The 13,156-nt window shown below is 42.2% G+C and overlaps 2 protein-coding genes across 5 annotated transcripts in view; both read right to left on the reverse strand.

The window, feature by feature from the left end:
* Window positions 1–137: 137 nt before the first annotated feature.
* On the reverse strand, window positions 138–10,820 carry LOC143707213 (uncharacterized). Its single transcript, XM_077199958.1, has 5 exons — window positions 10,714–10,820; window positions 10,463–10,573; window positions 10,151–10,321; window positions 9,911–10,027; window positions 138–375 (listed from the first exon to the last, which is right to left on the reverse strand). Exons 1-5 carry the CDS (start codon window positions 10,760–10,762, stop codon window positions 179–181), a joined length of 645 nt encoding a protein of 214 aa, XP_077056073.1. The 5' UTR covers window positions 10,763–10,820; the 3' UTR covers window positions 138–178.
* Window positions 10,821–11,621: 801 nt separating this feature from the next.
* The window catches only part of kank4 (KN motif and ankyrin repeat domains 4), a 54,828-nt gene continuing 53,293 nt past the window's right edge, over window positions 11,622–13,156 (reverse strand). For all 4 annotated transcript variants that reach the window (XM_077198582.1, XM_077198585.1, XM_077198584.1 and 1 more), the window contains one exon: window positions 11,622–13,009. In XM_077198582.1, coding sequence (XP_077054697.1) covers window positions 12,896–13,009 — 114 coding nt within the window. In that variant the 3' untranslated portion in view covers window positions 11,622–12,895. The remainder of the gene's footprint in view (window positions 13,010–13,156) is intronic.

Here is a 13,156-nt window from a genome sequence, read left to right on the forward strand (position 1 = left end):
TGAGCATTAATGGTAACCAAATCATAAATAAAACATTCAACCCTAACATCAAGATATAAAAAAAATCTGTTTTAATTAAATACCGTCATCTTCACATGTAAAAAAAATTGACATATATAATAAGTATGGATTGTAAACTATAGAAACATTCCAAATCTAAAACACAATTACATTGAAATTACAAGAAATTAGCAAAAATAAAGCCCATCAGAAGAACACTGAAGTCTGTATTTGTGATGGCTGAGTACACTGAATTGCTAATGCAGTTGAACTTGGTGATAGATTGAGGTCCACAGAGATTTCTTGAGACACAACCCTTGAGTGTGGCATGTTGAAGGAAAGGGAAAAGGATCGGTATGATGTTTCCCACATTACCTGATGAAAAATATTTAAATGTTTATATATAAATATTATCGAAAGGTGCATCTAATGGAATAATAGACAATAATTAATAAATCCTTTTTATTTGCACCTTTCATTTATAAAATTTGATTCACATCAGAATATTAAAAAAAGAGAAAGAATAAGAAAACAGATCCAAACCAATGTAAAACAAGTGTCAAATCTAATATCAAAAAACAGGAAATAATTTAAATTAAATTTTAAAAAAATAATCAGTGTCATTAGGATTTCAATCAGTGTCATTACCACAAAAAATTAAGATCACACTTTAGGTTAGGGTCCAATTCTCACTATTAACTAAATAATAACTATGACTTTTGCCTCAAAAAATATGTGCTTTATAAGTACTAATAAACAGCCAATATCCTAGTAACATGTATGCTAATATGCTAACTAATTAATAGTGAGAATTGGACCCTAAACTAAAATGTTACCCAAATGAATCTAATATTGATGAATAATGTGATGTGTAATGAAAACAACAACAACAATATGCCTTAGAACTGATCCTTGTGGAACACCATAAAGTATATACGGTATTGTTTTCCTAATGTACAGTCACCTAGGCTAACAAAGAATTGCCTTGCAGAAAGGTAAGTTATAAACCAACTTACAACATTGCCTGAAAGGTCAATACACTTACATAAGTCGTTCTCAAGTGACATATAATCTGACCATAAAACACAGCAGTCAAATAGGAAAATGTCTCAGTTACTAATGTAACCCTCATTCCCTGATGGAGGAAATGGAGACTTTGTGTCAAAATGGCAACAGTAGGTCACTCTTGGAAGCCCCAAACACTTTTGAAAAAGTCACACAATTCTATCCTTTCATGGAAGTAAAACAATTGAAAGTGGGGGGAAAATCTCATTATGAAATACATATTGGTCACAATTATTGGCACCCAAATAAATTCTTATGATTAAAATATCTCTGAAGTATATTCACATTAATATTTGTTTGTTTTTTAGCACACCAGGGTGACTAGGAACTTGAAATTGTCCAGCCATGACTTCCTGTTCCAGTATAAATATGAGGAAACACAAAGAGGACAGGTGTTTATATCATCCTACCATCACATTCTTGTCTGTCTAGATCAACACGTGATTTCCCTGAACCTGCAGACAGAACTGCTTCAGGGCAAAAATCACAGCCAACAACTCAAGGCAGTTGATGGGGGGTAAGCCATATTTCAAAAACAGCATTCAATCAGCTTTAGGGGGCGTATCATGTGGAGGAGAGAGAACAAGAAAGAGGGAGATTTGAAGAAAGACTGTAGAAAGAGAGATGGCTGAGAGACATTACATAAGAAAAAAGCTCATTAGAATATCACTGTAAAATGAAGGGTTATTGTCAGGAAAGAGATTTAGCACCCGCATTAATATTAGAAAATTAATATTAGAAAAATATTATTACCCACCGCATGAGAGAGCTAAGCGGGAAGGCCTAAAAACAGAGGTGGAGGTTGCTTTGGTTCCGCTCCATATGTGAGTGTTATCATTATTAACTTTTACATTTATACATTATATTAACATTTAATACACATGCACAACGTGTAAAACAAGAAGAACATAGCCTTATGAAAAAATTGAATATCGCGGTTGCTTGCATTCCTCTGTGGTTGGCTTGTCAGTATCGTGGTATTACAAATCGACACCATCAGAGGGTTTTCTCCTGTGCAGGACTTGCAATATGTCATGAGAGGTGTCGTATTTTGTCAGGGAAGGCAAATATGGTCATATTTATACAAAAGAATTGCTGAAATTTGAAGACTACTTTGTTATTAGTACTGTTAAATTATTGTAGTTGGGTTAGGTGGTTTTATTGTGAATTTGTAAATATGTAGATATGTCGTGTTTTGTATTTACTTATATTAATATATTTAAGTATACTTTAAACTTTTAATATATTGTTCAATTTAAAGATTTTTTTTCAATCATTTTAAAAGTATTGATTTGGCACCAATATATATATATATATATATATATATATATATATATATATATATATATATATATATATATATATATAAACAATACCCAAACCCAAACCTAGTTCTTAGCCGCCTAGCTATGGGCTACTTCCTGTAGCTGTGTCCCAATTGGAGCTACATCCTTTGAAAGTCGCGTCCTTCGAAGTGCGCGGCCGACGCACCGAGACTCATTTAAAGGGGAAAGTATAGCCGATTGCGTCACCTCGAAAGCTGTCCCAATTCGAAGGTCCTTTGAAGGCTCCTTCAAAATGCGGCCTGCAAATGCGTCCTTCTTTTTCCGTGAATGCAGGACACATCAGAAGGATCCTTCACAGCCTAGCCCCAGAATTCATTGCGTGCCGGAGACAAAATTGCCAGATTACACTTTTAAATGTAAGTATTGGATTTCAGTTTAATCCAGTAATCTAACGTATCTAATGATAAAAATGAAAGAAAAATATATAATAAAGATTAAAATATTGACTTATAGGTTTATACTCTTTAGACTTTATTATGTAGCCTACATATATTGATCATGGTGAACATTTTTAGATTTTGTTTTTAGGCAGTTATATTTTAAAAAATCCAGTACAGTACAAATGTTACTGCCACTCCTCACAATGGCTGTCACAGTTGCTAGGCGACCAAAACCAGACTGTCCCATTCAACAACTCCCAGGACACAGATAGCAACAATTTGTTAATATGACAATAAAATTTGTTAGTGTCATTTTCCAAATAACCAGTGGTGGAATGTAACGAAATACATCTAACCCGATTTTTAAGTAAATTTGAAGTACTTTAGATCGTTATTCAACTCCACTTCATCTCAGAGGTAAATATTGTACTTTTTCTGAAAAACTGACTTTTGACACATGGATATTAGATTTTAATATTAGATATTGTTTAAAAAAAATATGATCAGTATATAATAGAAATACTAAAAATATGTCTTCTAGTTCAGGGATAGGCAACATTTGGTCCTGGAGGGCCTGCTGAGTTTAGATCATAGGACAGTTTTGCATGTTCAAATAACAATGTATGTGAGATAATTTCATTTATTCTTCCCTCTTTCTGAGAAACCCCTACAAACCTGATTAAAGTGGAAATATGCACTCATCCCAGCAGATGTCCAGCCGGCAGAGGTTTTACCAGGATCTCTATTGTTGCACCTCTCCCGGTCCAGCAGCACCACCAGAATCTCCTTACTCAGCTCCATAAAAGTCTTCAGAAAAATGTTCTGTTTTATGTATACTGTTAATTTAAATTTGTATTTTTTTTTCTTATCTAAACGTAACTTATCTTGTAACTACTTGTAAAAAGTACTGTAAGTAAAAATGTAGCCTATATAATTTTTTTTTTTTTTTAGTTTCATTTACAAATTAATGTACTTGACAAAAATAAATGTAGTTATAAGTTATAACTTGCATTACAAAAATAAAAAGTGCGAAGATATATTTTTTTTGTTTCATTTACAAATATAACTTTTAAAAGTAATTTATACGATTGTTTCATTTACAAATTGTAATTCATATAACCGAAAGTTACAAAACACCCAACTGCACGCTCCACCTGTGGGACCCCTGAGTACCCCCAGGCCGACACTCCTTCAAGGGTAGTGAGGGCTGATGAGCCTGCAAGACATGTTCTTGCAGAAAAAGGTGCCTTCCATGACTTGGTGAGCTCATCTTGCACTTCCGGGAAGAATGGAACTTGGGCTGGGCAAGGCGGCGTGCCATGCTTCAAGCCCAGAAACCAATCATCCGGCCTCGAGTGCTTGGGACAGGGCGGAAGGTTTCACTCCTGCCCGATACTCACGGCTGCCTCGGAGACCAGAGCTGCCAACTCAGCATCAGACTCATCCCACCTGAGAGTGAGAGACCAGGCAAATCTTTAGCCTCTTGAGGCAATATCTATTTCTTAGCCAAAATATCTCTTTTAGCCACCACTTATGCACCCAAGGGAAATTGAATGGAAATTTGATTCTCTTACTGCCCATAAGAGACGCAATGCTTCGCCTCTGAAGAACAAAACGTCCCGGGTTACGTATGTAACCCTACTTCCCTGAAGGAACGAGACGCTGCGTGAAACGCTGCGGGAACGCCTTTTGCGTTGTGCGTCATGAAGCACGTATGGAATCAGCCCAATGGCGAGACGGAACGTCACGAGTGACGTCATCGACCAGGAAACTATAAAGCACACCCCTGAACACAATGGCGACAGCTTCTGGAAAAAGTCTGAAGCAAGTCGATCAAGGGGATGCAGGGAGTATGGCAACGACACGCAGCGTCTCGTTCCTTCAGGGAACTAGGGTTACATACGTAACCCGGGACGTTCCCTTACAGGAACGTCGAGCTGCGTGAAACGCTGCGGGAACGCTAATACCCACGTCGCCATAAGAGCAAGTGACCGACTGTGTGAATCAAAGATTAAATTCAGCCGAAAGCACCTGAGCCCCAGGGGTGGAGCTGAGGTCTAGGTCATAAAACCTGACGAAAGTATGCGTTGAGGACCAGCCTGCCGCATCACAAACGTCCTGGAGGGAGACTCCTGACAATAAGGCTTTGGAAGCCGCCATACTCCTGGTAGAGTGAGCTCGGACAGCCAAAGGTGAAGGCTGACCAACCGACTCAAAGGCAAGTGAGATGGCCTCAACCACCCAATTGCTCATCCTCTGCTTAGACACTGGGGACCCCTTCTTAGGTGGTCCAAAACAAACGAACAGCTGTTCTGATTTTCTCCACAGGGCAGCTCTGTGGATGTAAGCATCTAAAGCCCGAACAGGGCAGAGCAGATTAAGTTTTTCCTGATCAGATGATGTAAAAGGAGGAGGACAGAAGGCCTGCAGAACTATAGGTCTGGCCACATTGGTAGGAACCTTAGGGACATAACCTGGCCTGGGGTGGAGAAAAGCCTTCACCATCCCAGGTGAAAACTCCAAACACGAAGGAGCAACCGAGAGAGCCTGAATATCTCCGATTCTCTTAAGAGAAGAAATGGCAAGGAGAAAAATAGTCTTCAAAGTAATAAACTTATCAGCAACTTCTTCAATAGGCTCAAAGGGAGCTAGGGAAAGACCTTCTAGGGCGATAGCTAAGTCCCATGCTGGCACCCTCGTGCGGACTACAGGCCTCAGCCTCAAAGTACCACGAAGAAAGCGAGTTATAAATGGGTGTCTCCCCAGAGAGACTCAACTGAAAGGGACATGGTAAGCAGCAAGTGCCGCCACATACACCTTTAGTGTGGAGGGGGATAGCCCTGAGGAGAAACGCTCCTGCAGGAACTCCAGCACTGCACCCACTGGGCAGTTAACTGGGTCCAACAGGTGTTCTCCACACCAAGAAGTGAAGAGCCTCCACTTCAAGGCATATAACCTCCTCGTGGAAGGAGCTCTGGAATGAAGGATGGTCTCAACAACCTCGGTTGAGAGACCAGCCCCTACGAGCTGGGCCCCCTCAGAGGCAAAGCCCATAGCTTCCACAACTCTGGGCGGGGGTGAAGTATCAACCCGCTCGCCTGAGAGAGAAGGTCCCTCCTGATCGGAATCTCCAGAGGAGAGCCGTCTAGAAGAGACACTAGGTCCGTGAACCATACTCGGGCCGGCCAAAACGGGGCTACCAATAATAGACTGACTCCGTCCCGGCGAACCCTCTCCAGAACTCCTGGGAGCAGAGCAATCGGGGGAAAGGCGTACAGGCGTGACCTCGGCCACGCCTGCACCATAGCGTCCAACCCCAGCGGGGCTGGATGACTGAGAGAAAACCACAGTGGACAGTGTGATGTCTCCCTGGACGCAAATAGGTCTACCTCGGCACGACCATACTGCATCCAAAGGAGCTCCACCACCTCGGGGTGGAGTCTCCATTCCCCGGGCCTCGGCCCCTGCCTCGACAGGATGTCCGCTCCCCGATTTAAATACCCCGGGAGATAAATCGCCCTCAATGAGAGAAGCTTCCCCTGGGACCATAGAAGGATCCGGCGAGCCAGATTGTATAACGGGCGAGAGCGCAGACCCCCCTGATGGTTTATGTAAGAGACCACTGATGTGTTGTCGGACCGGACAAGAACATGATGACCTCTCAGGTCTGGCAGGAAGTGCTTCAGAGCCTGAAACACTGCCAACATCTCTAGACAATTTATATGCCAAAATCGATGATGGTCCTGCCACAGACCCTGGGCTGGGCGACCACTCATGATCGCCCCCCAGCCTGTGAGGGAAGCATCTGTCGTTAGCGTTACACGACGACAAAGAGCTCCCAACACAGGTCCCTGGGACAGAAACCAAGGATCCCTCCACATGACCAGAGCACGGAGACAACTCCGTGTAACTTTGATCACGCGGAGGGGGTTTCCCCTCGGGGAGAACCCCTTGGTCCTGAGCCACCACTGTAATGGTCTCATGTACAGCAGGCCGCAGGGTATAACACTGGACGCTGCTGCCATCAGACCCAGCAGTCTCTGGAACTGCTTTACAGTGAGCAACTGGCCTAGCTTTACTCTTTTTACAGCTGAGAGAATCGAAGCGATGCGGGCAGGCGACAGGCGAGCCCGCATTGCCACAGAATCCCATAGTACCCCCAGAAAGGATGTTATCTGTGATGGAGATAGAACACTCTTTTTGGCATTCAGCCTCAACCCCAATTTTTTGATGTGTGCGAGGACGACATCTCGATGCCGAGGCGCTTTCTGCTGCGATTGAGCGAGAATCAACCAATCGTCTATGTAGTTCAGTATACGAATGCCCTGGAGCCGCAGCGAGACTAGCACTGCGTCCATGCACTTCGTGAACGGGCGGGGAGATAAAGCTAGGCCAAACGGAAGAACACGATATTGGTACGCTTCGCCCCCGAAAGTGAACCTCAGGCACTTCCTGTGTTGCGGAAGGATGGAGATGTGGAAGTATGCGTCCTTCAGATCTATCGTGACAAACCAGTCCTCGGACCTGATTTGTGACACGATTTGCTTTAGCGTAAGCATCTTGAATTTGAGCTTGGCTACAGCACGATTTAATAGGCGCAGATCTAAAATTGGACGCAACCCCCCATCCTTCTTTGGAACGATGAAATATCGGCTGTAAAAACCTGACTCCTCGCTGGGAGGAGGAACCCGTTCTATAGCCTCCTTTTGAAGGAGCGTTTTCACCTCTTGTTCCATAACCAGAGCCTGCTCGGGGCCCACCACGGTGGGCAGGACCCCGTTGAATCGAGGAGGAGGAGATCTGAACGGAATGGCATAACCCCTTTCTTTTCCACTCTGCCAGAAAATCTACTAAGGGTACCAGCCTCTCGAGGCTGGCCTCTGGAATATTTTGAGCAGCAGACACAGCGCCCTGTAACGGCGCACCGGCAGGGGACGACTGGTCTGACTGCTCTAAACCCCTCCTCAGAGGGGGCGAGCGTCCCTCGGGAAAGCGCTCGCTGGGCCCGTCTGCGCCCGTCTACGCCTCGACACGAAGGCGGGGTTGGCAGAAGGGACCCCTGAGGGCACCGTGAGAGAACGGGCACTGTCTGAAGCGGTGAACACCTCCCTCTCACGGTGGGGACCACCCTCAGCATCCTGACACCAGTGGCGTCAGGACTTCTTAGACGAAGCCTTCCTAGCCATAATGACTGTCCTCAGATCAGTCTTACCACTAGAAGGCTTCGCATGAGACTGTCGCGTCTGTTCCCACTGTTTAGAAGGGGGGCCACGAGACGCGAAACTCTGCCTTTGTTGCGCCCTATGTGAGGAGCTAGTCGACGGCTTGGTCTGCCCTCGCCCAGCAGACCCTGGGACATGAACTTTAAGTGGGAGGAATTTTTGAAAAGCTGCAGCTTGTTTCTTTTCTTCCTGAAATGTATCTATGACCGTGTTTACCGCATCACCGAATAAACCAGATGGAGAAAGTGGAGCATCCAAAAGAAAAGCTTTCTCTTTATCCTTCATATCAGACAGATTAAGCCACAAGTGTCTCTCTGCGGCCACCAGGGCTGCCATAGAACGGCCCATTAGTTTAGCCGATTCCCTGGTGGCACGCAGAGATAAATCTGTAGCCTGACGCAGTTCTCGAACCACGTCAGTGCTGACCTCCTCACTCTCACTCATATCTTTTAAAAGATCGGCTTGGTATGCCTGCAATATTGACATTGTGTGCAGACACGCCGAAGCCTGACCAGCCGCCGAATAAGCCTTACCCACCAGAGCCGAAGTATTTCTGAGAGGCTTGGTTGGTAAAGCTGGTTTCTTAAGAGACGAGGAAGACTCAGCAGAAAGATGGCTAGCTAGAGTCTCCTCCGCCTTGGGCATCGCCCCATAACCATATAACTTAGGCCCCGATATATTAGAATATGTGGAAGTCTGGGGGCTAAACACACGATAAGAGGCGGGTCTCTTCCACGACCTCGACACCTCGGTGTGGAGATCGGGAAGAAACGGAAGGCACCGCCGTGGAGGCTGAACGCGGGAAGGCGAAAATCGTTCGTCAAGCTTGTTTTTAGAAACATATTCCTGCCTAACAGCTGGCCACTCAATGCTTAGTTTTGACACAGCATGAGTGAGCACCTCCATAAGCTCCTCGTGTTCAGGGGAATGAGGTGACGAGTCCTCAACATCCCCTGTCTCAATACTGACAACATCCAGCTCCTCAGAACTGGATCGCTGCAGTATTGGTGCCTCAGCCTGGGGGGAAGAAACCGCAATGCGTGCTTCCACACCCGGAACTGAGGCACTGGAACTGGCAGGTAAAGGCTGAGATAAGGCAGAGCCCGTCTCAAACCCCGCTGACAGATCCATTTGCGATCCCCACGACAGGCGCCGCCGCTCTGCCTCGACAGAAGCGGGACCCGAGCCGTGGGGAGCGCGAACCGAACCACTCTCCTCGAAGAGTGATCGGAGGGAGCGGAGTGTTCTTAATGGAAAACGCTCGCAATGCTCACAATCAGCCCCCTCGAGAGCTGACTGGGCATGCTGGACTCCCAAACAAACAACACACAGATCGTGTGTATCCCCACCCATGAGAAAACGAGTACAGGGGGGAACACACTTTCTGTATTGCTGCTCGCTCGTCATACTGTTATATATGTGAATATATATATAGTTTTTTAAGTGAAAAACTCCTAACTAGCAATCACTAAGAACAGACAAAAACACAGGGACAGATTCACACACAGAGCGCTTGCTGAAGACAACAGAAGCTGTCGCCATTGTGTTCAGGGGTGTGCTTTATAGTTTCCTTGTCAATGACGTCACTCGTGACGTTCCGTCTCGCCATTGGGCTGATTCCATACGTGCTTCATGACGCACAACGCAAGAGGCGTTCCTGCAGCGTTTCACGCACCTCGACGTTCCTGAAAGGGAACTTAAGTGTGTGATGCACGCTGACCACCTTACATACCTGTATGTCCAGGGGCATAACCATGCATGCAAAATCCACCAATTCCATTGGCCTTTTCTAAATACATCCGAGGTGTTTGGGGCTCCCAAGAGTGACCACTACTGCCATTTGACACAACGTCAAAAGTGGCCGACAGAAAAGGAACAGCAATTTAAGAAACTGCACCTGTATTATCAAGGCAGCGGTCCTGGATTCCTACGCAGGACACTGTAGTTTTACACTGTTTATCTGTCACAGTGTTGCATGAAACACATTTTAATCCATTTGGGGCATTGTTGGGTTCTATAAAGTAAGTGTGTATATTAATTGATTGTTTAATCAAATAAATTGATTAAATAAATGTGATTTGACAATGATCTATCATAATGTGAATAGAGTCTTTAATTTTGGAAGGGTTTTACTCACCAGAAAGATTGCCACTATTACAGTTATCAGTGGAGCAGCAGGAAACACTGACAGCTACATTTCCAAAACCTAAACCAATTGATGCAGTGGCAGGTGAACTATCTGCTTTCTGCCCCAAACAATATGCTTTGGGCAGAGAGGTCCTCATGGCACATGAAGTACTGACGTTTGCTTCACATAAAAAAAAAAAGAAACACAAAAAACATAATGGCGAGTTTAATATCTTTGAAATAATAACCGATAGTATCTGATAATCTTTATTATCTTTTTTATCCAGATAAACCAAGAAAACAGTATCGATCTATAGCTAACCTGAAACCTTTTCATCAGTCCTTAGAACAGCACAAACTTCGCCAGTAGCAGTAGTGAAAAACGGGCTCACACAGGTTGGAGTCTTAAAATTCAGACACTGCAGCATTTCAACTGTTTGTTCAGAGAATTTAAATTATACACATAAAATAATATTTTAAAGGGACATATTAAGACTTTGCATACACTGTAGGACATAAAAATGTACTGCTTAAGCATATGATTGCATTCTTAATTGTCTTATATTGCATTACCTGAGAGGATGAGTGAAGAGGTATGGAAGAGTCCCAATATCAGCCACATCACGAGAAAGAGGTTGAGTAAGAAGAAAAAGTGTGGCAGCAGACACTATGAGGTTACACTTAACTGTATACAGTTATGTATGATATGTTTTTAACATTTGAATATGTCATAGTTTATTTGTGCCACATGATGTTTCAAAAACATGATGTTTAATTTACATTCTAATTTACATAACTACATAGACCTTTTTGTTGATGTTATTGACTTCCTGTAAACTGAGAATAACTTTCCAAAAATATGTCAGTAGATAAGCAAGGTCACTGAAGGCTTCTGTGACTCTGGTAAAATCCCCTTGGAAATATATTCCTTTAAAATACACTACAGTCTGAAAGGAAGTTTTATTTTTTATTTTTTAATGTGAAAGAAGTCTCTTCACTAAGGCTGAATTTATTTGAACAAAAATTCAGTGGAAACAGCAATACTGTGAAATTGTATTACAATTTAAACGAACTGTTCTTTATTTTATATATAATTTAACATGTAATTTAAATTTAGACATTGATGACAAAGCTGATTTTTCAGCATCAATACTCCAATCTTCAGTGTCACATAATCCTTCAGAAACCATACTAATATTCTGATTTGGTGCTCAAAAAACATTTATTATTATTTTATTATCAATGGTGAAAACAGTTGTGCTGCTTAATAAAATTGTGGATTTTTTTTTTTTATCCAAAATTCCTTGAATAGAAAGTTCAAAAAAACAACATTTATTGTAAATAGAATCTTAGATTTTACTGGATATCTGCTCTAGATATTTTAGCACTTTTAAGGATTTCATTTGTGATCTGCTTCTTCTTGATAAACTTTATTAGGTAAATAAGGTAGATATTTTTTCAAACCACACAGAAAAGACAAATACAAAATGCATGTTTTTATTAAGTCAACATTTTATCCATGCATATACTAGTATATACTCAAAAATATATAATTGGAAATAAATAGTCATTACATTTCAGGGTATTCATTCACAGCACCTTCCACAAGATACTGTTGCACAGTATACATATATAGATTCATACTTTGTCCAGCTAGGTTACTGATTTGTCGTTAAACATATCTCTTCATCACAACTTCTGATGTCTAAATTTTAAGCAGGCACAATGTACAGAGAATACAACTATAGCCCGGTCCATTATAATGTGCTGCTTAAATCTGTCAGCAGGGGAACTTTAAAATCTGTAAATCTTTGTTAAATATACACTTTTTAAAATAAGTTGTAAAGTTAATATTGCAGAAGGTTAGAGTATAATGGTAAACTTTGACAGTGAATAAATCATAATGGACTGATTATAATTCGGACTGTTTGCTGTAATTACTTGTCATTGAAGTTATGATATATTGCACACCCTTATTTTTTCTTTGGGTGAGGAGAACGATAGTACAAAAACAAGATTTAAACCATTCAGATAAGTGATATATTAACAAAAAAGAATTAACAATAAAAGCAAGGCTTTTAAGTCTTTTTTCTTTCCTTCTTTTTTTGGTGCTTGGCGATTGGCTATCTGTTGGGGATTAAAGAAACTATGATGGGAGACAAACTGGCAACACAAGTGTTTGACTGTAAAACTCCTTTCAATGTTCCCTCTGGAAAGGCAAGGAATGGTTCGGTACAGGGCCTGACCAAAAAAACCCTCATATTTATATATATATATATATATATATATATAGGAAGACACATCAAGTTATACTAAGACAGGCCTTGGATACTTCTGGGGGGAAATATTACAGAAAAGTGCAATAAAAAATAAATATAATGTGTATCTGATCACTTCTTTAATAACATTCGTAGATTACTCTTCATTGCCTGACAAAAATATAGTCACATTACCTGAAAATAGAAGGCTAAAACATGTAACAATGTACCATGCCTGCTAAATAGCTACAGTAGCTGTGCTTCAGGAAAAATGGGGACCTTCTAGGGAGTTTAGGGAAGCCGTCCCTCCATGGCATCCTAGATTGGCGCACGAAAGTACATTTCTGATTGGGCGTTTCTCAAACAGAGAATCTGCGAATTACTGGCAATTGCTGTCTCTCTGTAGTTGACTGTTGGCCTGGCCAGCGAGTCAGGTTGAGGCAGAAGAAAGATTATTCTGGCAGAGCCAGTTGGACATGAAGACAAGTCCACTGGACTCAGAGTGGAGCTGTAGGATCTGTAACTGTGGCTGGATCAGCACGAGCTTTCAGAAGATCAACAATCTCAGAGTGGGACGCCTTCATGGCTACTGACAAAGCTGTGTGTCCATCCTAGTAGAGGGATAGAGGGAAAGAAATGACATGTAAATTGCATTTTTGTGGTTTTTGAAGATGACGGCATGTCATGCTACCTGCCCACGTTAGTATCTGCCTAATTTGTGTAGATCTTACAAGTGATTAAAGAGTTTAAAATAGACA

The sequence above is a fragment of the Siphateles boraxobius genome, unplaced genomic scaffold, assembly GCF_051911475.1.
Source record: "Siphateles boraxobius isolate OS27281-9 unplaced genomic scaffold, OSU_SipBor_1 41, whole genome shotgun sequence".
Taxonomy (NCBI): domain Eukaryota; kingdom Metazoa; phylum Chordata; class Actinopteri; order Cypriniformes; family Leuciscidae; genus Siphateles; species Siphateles boraxobius.

Excerpts from the sequence above, each read along its gene's own strand:
- LOC143707213 (XM_077199958.1), bottom strand. The coding sequence starts at position 10,762 with ATGTGGCTGATATTGGGACTCTTCCATACCTCTTCACTCATCCTCTCA. Across the intron at positions 10,322-10,462 it reads GACTGATGAAAAGGTTTCAG|CAAACGTCAGTACTTCATGT; the intron begins GTTAGCTATAGA and ends TTTTATGTGAAG. Across the intron at positions 10,028-10,150 it reads TAATAGTGGCAATCTTTCTG|AACCCAACAATGCCCCAAAT; the intron begins GTGAGTAAAACC and ends CTTACTTTATAG.